The sequence below is a fragment of the Dendrobates tinctorius genome, unplaced genomic scaffold (assembly GCF_039654945.1).
Source record: "Dendrobates tinctorius isolate UK_male_01 unplaced genomic scaffold, ASM3965494v1 ptg000143l, whole genome shotgun sequence".
NCBI classification, from domain to species: domain Eukaryota; kingdom Metazoa; phylum Chordata; class Amphibia; order Anura; family Dendrobatidae; genus Dendrobates; species Dendrobates tinctorius.
The window spans coordinates 38090128-38097500 of NW_027361810.1; the positions used below are offsets into that span (position 1 = coordinate 38090128).

Below are 7373 nucleotides of genomic sequence, written 5' to 3' on the forward strand. Positions count from 1 at the left end.
AACTGGTCCGACTAGGGCAAAAAAAGTCGGCGTTTTGTAGTTAGATGGTTTCCTCTGGTGAACAACAATCTTTACGTCTGACCACAGGTTCTCAGTTGAATGAAGGTTTGGCCTTTAACTAGGCCACTCCAAAACACAAAACATTTACACTTTTCCCCTTAAACCACTCGAGTGTTTCTTTAGCAGTTTGCTTTGGGTGATTTTCTTGCTGGAAGGAGAACCCCCGTCACAGCACCAAATCATTGACAGACTGAAACAGGTTTTGCTCAAGATGTATTTCGCACCATCCATCTTCCCCTCGACTCGTACCATTTTCCCTGTCCCTGCTGCCGAAAAACATCCACACAACATGATGCTGCCACCACCAAGTCGTGAAATTTTTCATGAAATGTATTCTAGTCTTTCCCAGGAGTGATCTTAGGGACATCTGAAATTTTTTGTAAGCGTTGCAAGATTTTAGCAGAAGGCAGAAGATGCAACCTTTGGCTCTAAAAAAAACATGAAAAAGGGGGGTTAAAGATAAATAATTAATTTTTTTGAAAAACCATGAACCCTGTATAGCATTTGGTGCACAAAACATCAAAGAATATCACAAGATAAAGAAAGAAAAGTGACCAAAACCAAACAATTGAATGAGGCCCTGTGGGTTCGTGTACCGTCTGAGAGAAAAACGGACGTGTGACACATGGATGTGTGAATGAAGCCTAATCCTGTACAAGGAAACATGCTTGCTTTGCTTAGGCCTCTAATACTTGACATGTACACAAAGCTTCAGGAAGATTTCCCGAATGATTGCTTTCCAGACTGAGCTTTTTGAAGGAAGAACCATTATTAATTAAACACAAGTCAAAGTAAGACGATGTTATGAGTTACATATCAACGTCCTAGGGACTGAAAATGAGCAGATGTTACAAATTGTATCTAAGTATTGTTACATTTTTTCATATAAATATTCCGGTTGGGAGAATCGACCAATTAAGAACAATAAAGTAACTTTACCATATGTTAATACAATTGTCAATTATCTGACCAGCTGTGAACCCCATGAGCACCTGAGGGGTACTCTACAATTTATGAGCTAGAGGGGCAATTAACTATTCATAATAAACCCACCAATAAAAAAATTATTCTACATATAATGTGAGCCATTTAAAGGGGACCTGCCATCTTGGAAAATGCTATTTATCTAAAGATACCATGTTAATCTTCAGGTAAATAGTGTTACAATGCTGCCCGGCTGCCTTACTAAAAATGTAGCTATTGGGAGAAAGCCGCTGGCTTTAAAGGGGTTGTACACTACTAAGACAACCCCTTCTTGATCCAAATGTTTGGCCCCCATAAAATAATAAAGTTTATGCTCATCTCCGGTGCCGGCACTGTTCCCGAGGTGTTGGCAATCGTTCTCCCGGGCTTCTGTGTGGTTGTTGTGACATGTTACCCTGGCGTCCTATCAGTGCTGTTGTCACTGTCTCCACCTTCGAACAAATTGAATATGAAGAGGAAGTCCAGTCTGCAGCTGATCTCGGACTTCCTTTTCATGCTGAATTCGACAGGATACGGGGACATTGACGCCGGTGCTTATTTGGTGCCCATGTCACAACAGTACGGGAGCCACGAGAGAGTAAGTGCTGACACCATGGGAACGGTGTCGGCACAGGTGGTGAGTATAAGCTTTATTATTTTATGGGGGCCAAGCGAGGGATATGACAAGAAGTTGTGCAAGCAGTGGACAACTTCTTTAAGTTATTGGGATGTTCAGAGTCCGTTCACAGAACCACTCACTATACTATTGAGAAAGGCAGCATTGTTATATTATTAAACTGCAGATTAACCTTATGGGGAGGATTCATTAAGGTGCAATACTCTAGAAATCTGGCGGAAACACCTTAATAAGTCGCAATATTTTTGTGCAACTTGGCAGTTGAAAAAGTAAAAGAAGAAGCTACTGTAGTGGCGTAACTTACTCCAAGTCACACACCGCTTCTGCTGGCAATTCAGCGGTTTCCGCTGACATCATATTGACAGAGCATTGACTTCTCATCCACTCTGCTTTGTTGACGGGGTATGACTGCTGTTATGATGCTGATTGACAGCCAGTTCCCCACTGCCTAACTGCAGGAAGCCTTCTGTCAATCAGCATGATGTTGGCAATCACACCCTGTCGAAAGCAGCTCGGAAGAGGAAGAGCTGTTCTGTCGATGTGGAGCAGCTGAATCACTGGCAGGAGCAGTCGGTGACCGCTCTGTGCCTCTGCTAGCAATAACCTTTAAAGAAGTTATCTGAGTAAATTCAGCGCCACTGTAGACCATGTGTCTGGTATTGCAACTCAGCCCCATTTAGTCAGTGGCACAGCTAAAAATTGTCTTACCTAGCAATAGGATCTTGAAGGAGGCCAAAGGACCTTCTTCACTCATGGTAGGGGTCCTGTTAAAAAAATTGTCCTTGGGTTCTATAGTTTTAAGTTACGCCTCAACTTTCAAGTGAATGTTTAGAGTATTTAGCGCAGCCTGGTGCTATATGCTGCTAACAAAAACTTGAGGATACTGTACTTTCTGATTGGGATAATTTCTGATTTGGAAAGCCTCTTTATTTTAGAAGGACTGCTATGGTGCCGTCCCATTCCCCCCAAGCAAGGTTGAACATGGGGTGTTTTATCTGCTGACCCCCCAAAACAATCAGCTATAACCTGTGTAGGACCCCTATGATGAATGCTTCATTTGACTGTGGCACCCCCACAGGTGAAATAGTTACATATTGTCTTTTGAATGAAGTGAAACATCAAAAATCATGTACCCTTCAGCGAGGAATACAGATCGGGGGGTGTATGGGTTTTCTAAATCAGACGGTTTTAGTCTATTTTATTTTTTCTAATTTAAAAAGAATTACAATTTCATCTAAAGTTACCTTTGTCATTTATTTCACTCTTTATGTTTTTCTTCAACATCATTTTGTTTTTTTTTAAATCTCCCAGTACAAATACTAATCTTGTTGTTGTGCTGTCCACTGTGCTGGCTGGAATACAAAGAACTCTCTATAGATTTCCTCATTGACTATGATGAGCGCCTCCCACCACGTAGCTGAGCTGCGGAGAACACCCTATGTGAGCTGCTGTCTCCAGACGCAAGGGGCAGATTGGTAACAGGTGACTTCCCAGCACCGGCTGACTTCGGAGCAGATGATCGTCTCCTTAGCTGCATGCAAAATCCTAACATCCGATTGGTTCAATAATGTTCACATTGGGGTTATCTTGTTAGCGATGGGTTAATCGGGGGACCTTCATGCCACAAGTGGAAGAATATTAATTTTTTATTGATGTGACTCTTGGTTAATTAGTTTTATGCAACGCAACTTGCTGATCCGATGCATAATTCCGCATCCGATTATGTATTCCAATGGGGGCATCTACATGACATGCAGATTGCATTAGATAATTGGTTCTAACTATTGTTAATCCTGGGGTAATGCTATACATAAAGCAAAGTATCACTCACAGGTGATTTTTAATCAATTAAAGAAGCTTTCTAATTTAGGTCACTATGAGCTATAGGGGTTGTCCGCTTAACCTAGCAGTGCAATAAAACTCTCCCTTGTTTCAAAGAACTGCTGTGTGCATTGTTTCTTATGTAAAGCTACTTAAATCCAATCCAATTGTAAGATACCGTAAAAGCTAATCCAAAAATTATCCAAAATATATCAATAAAAATTATTAACCCAAACTAGAGCCCAAAATTCACTTTACTCTCAAAAGTAATGGAAATCGTGACAAATTACAAGTTGTCCAGCATAGGGAACGCTCCACAAACCTTTAGAATATGGGAGGATCTGTTTTCGACAGGTTTCTAGTATCACTTTATAGGGTGCAGTTAATATAATGTGCAGGAATTTCTTACATCCCCGGGTACAGTTGTAATTGGTTTGATTAAAATATTCAAATATCAAAAAAAAAAAATTCCATGCATTGCCCAGATCGAATCTATTGGGTACAAAATTGGACATGTTTGGTGGAACGTGATTTTGCCACCAAAAAGATTTTAATATGGAACAACTGTGGTATAGATTTGCAGGTTTTGAAGAAGATCTTAGTGGTCTCTAGCAGGTGCGAGATAGGTTTAATAATTGATATTGAACCCCATCTCCCAGAATATGGGGGACATTTATATACAGAGTCCATGTTTTAAAATATGTAGGTGCCATTTTGCTAGAGTTCACTTTGTAGAACCATATTCAAAGGATTTGTGGAGCGTCCCCTATGCTGAACAACTTGTAATTTATCACGATTCCCATTATGTTCAAGAGTAAGTGAATTTTGTGTTCTAGTTTTGTAGGAGGCACACCTGAGTTCTAATTCCTAAGGGGACCTGCATAAGACAATAGCAGTATAATACATGGCGCAAATTAGGTGGGATGCAATTTACATATTTAGCCTTAGGGACCATACGTTTAAATTATTCCCCCAGGTAATTAAAACTATACTGAAAATCCTCAGATTCCTGGATATCTCCACATTATTCAGCACATATTACCCTCTTAAAGGGATATTCCCATTTTAGTAAGTGATGGCATACTAGTGGCACTATACTATATACCATCACTTACAGTAAAGGGGTTTTCACAAAATCCTTAGTTATTCCCTAAACAGTGCATTATGCCTTATTTCTTGCAGTCCTACTGACAATGATAGGAACTAAGCCCCAAAGGGATTGCTGGAATTCCCAGCAGTTCTGAAACCCAAGGACAGGGTTCTGTAGACCCCCATCTTGAATGGAGCACAGGTGTATGTTCAGCCACTGCTCCATTGTCAATGGGACTGAAGGAAATAGTAGGCCGCTGTACTCAGTCTTCTCTTGCATTGCCATAAAGAAAAAAATCTGCAGAGGCCGGGAATGCACACCTCCCCTCCATTCAAGATGGGCCTGCTAATGGACTTCCAGAGCCTGGGCTTCACGCTCATTGGCTATCCGAGCAAAGAAATCTGCTAACCAAGGACAGGAGATACCTTGCATATTTGGGTAAACCCCTCTATTGATTGCTAGGTGTCCAATCTTTCGTATCTCCAGTCCACATATACTGAAAATGATTGGGCTGCTTACCCTTCAGGCTGCAGCGGTCTCAGTGTGCAGGAAACTCCAGTTGGTCCCATTTACTTAAATGAAGCTGTGCCACAGTTGCTGCAAAGATAAACCCCCTCTACAGAGGAAAATAAACCACTGCCAGACCTTTATTCTCAGGATTGGTGGGTGTCCCAGAGGTAAGGCCCCAAGGGATCATAAAGTAATGACATTCTACTGATGGGAAAAACCCTTTTAAGGCTGGTTTCACATTTGCGCTTTTGTGTGCAGCGCATCGTGCGCACCAGTGCGCATGCGCACTGCGCACCTATATTTATCATGATGTGCGCATGGTCTTGCGCATACTTGCGCTTTCGTGCGCATGCGTTTTTTTGTCTTTCGTGCCAGGCGCGTCAGACGCAACATGTTGCATTTTTGGTTCCGCCCTGTCTCGTTAAAACAACGCATGCGCACGGAATGCGCACGGAATGCGCAAAAACACCACATTGGAGCCTATGGGAGCGCAATACTTGCGCATGGTATTGCGCACGCTTGCGTTTTTATGCGCATGCGTTTTTACAATAAACATGACTGAAATGTGGTCTAGACAGTAAAAAAAAAAATTAAACCAAGGTGATAAAATGGTGTGGGCACTGGGATTCCACAATACTTTAAGGATTGCTCACGAGTGGACACACAGCACAAGCTGCACCAATGTAAGTATGAAAAACCTAATGTCTGGCTGAAATTTCAATACATTTCTATGTACTTATGTCTCTTTTTTTTTTTATTGCAGCATGTCTTCATCTGGTGAGGAATATGTCCCCGGGACAGGGCAAGAGGCAGAAGAAGTGAGTACTATGCTTCCGTATGGATTGGAAAAAATAAACACATGTGATTAATTTTTTTGGTTTAATTTTCAGACCTCATCCTCCATCACGCCACCACCACCGGAGGAACGGCAGGAGCAGCAAGGCCAAGTGCGGGCGGGAAGACGTGATGTAAGTACAGACGGACTGTTATTTTTTTTTTTACTTATTTTCTAGTCTGGTTTATTTTTTATTTTTTTTTTTTGGTATTTTTTATTTTTTATTTTTTTAAATTTTCATGGTTGTTTTTTTCGATGTTTGTTGCTTTTTTTGCATTTATTTTCATTTAAAACAAACAATTTTTTCATGGCTTGTTTATCAATATCTAAAGCTCAAAGTGTGTATGTGTGTGTGTGTGTGTGTGTGTGTGTGTATGTTTGTTTGTTTGGGTATATGGGAACGGGACTATGGGATGGCGGATATGTATGATGGTATATGGTCACGGGACTATGGGATGGAGGATATATATGATGGGTATATGGGCATGGGATGGAGGATATGTATGATGGTATATGGGCAAGGGACTATGGGATGGAGGATATATATGATGGGTATATGGGCATGGGATGGAGGATATGTATGATGGTATATGGGCACGGGACTATGGGATGGAGGATATGTATGACGGGTATGTGGGCACAGGACTATGGGATGGCGAATATGTATGATGGGTATATGGGCACAGGACTATGGGATGGCGAATATGTATGATGGGTATATGGGCACAGGACTATGGGATGGAGGATATGTATGATGGAATATGGGCACGGGACTATGGGATGGAGGATAATTATAATTTTCTATATCTAACCACAGTTAGTTACTATGCCCGGGCAGCGCCTGGCTCTTCAGCTAGTTTTCAAGATTTTTTATTTTAAAATCTTTCAAAGATTAATGTTTGTCTTTCTTTTCTAGGCTCCACAGCGGGAGGAGGACCTCGCCCTAGACAACGACGAGCTCATCCGTCTAGTCCAGGAGCGAGTCCCGTTGTGGGACACCCGTCACCAACTGCACTCGGACAACGTGGTGATCCGGCGGCTCTGGAACGAGGTGGCCGCATCGCTGATGGATGGCTGGGACAACGCCTCTCCCCGGGTCCGCAAGGATTTTCGTAAGTATTTAAATGCAGTGTGATGCAGCAGTGATCTTGGCCGGGATCACTCAACTGTGTGTGATGCTATTAACTCCATGGAGTTTCTATCATCACACACAGTTGGATGATCACAGCCTCCAGTGCATAGTCTTACTTTTTTTCTTTTTTTTTTTTTCCACCACAGTGAACAAAGTCAGAACCCGTTGGCGCTCGATGAAGGACCGCTTCAACAGGGATATCCGTCAGGAGAATAAGGTTCGCAGTGGTGCTGCGGCAAGGACCGGCACGAAGTACAGATACCATCGTGCCTTGGCATTTTTAAGACCGGTCCTTGCCTCCCGAACGTAAGTATTTTCTAGTTGT

The 7373-nt window shown here is 42.1% G+C and overlaps 1 protein-coding gene across 1 annotated transcript in view; it reads left to right on the forward strand.

The window, feature by feature from the left end:
- Positions 1–6904: 6904 nt before the first annotated feature.
- LOC141049079 (uncharacterized) overlaps positions 6905–7373 on the forward strand; it is a 141332-nt gene continuing 140863 nt past the window's right edge. Inside the window, exons 1-2 of the mRNA XM_073545228.1 lie at positions 6905–7028; positions 7195–7354. Of these exons, the coding sequence (XP_073401329.1) occupies positions 6983–7028; positions 7195–7354 (206 nt within the window). The 5' untranslated portion in view covers positions 6905–6982. The remainder of the gene's footprint in view (positions 7029–7194; positions 7355–7373) is intronic.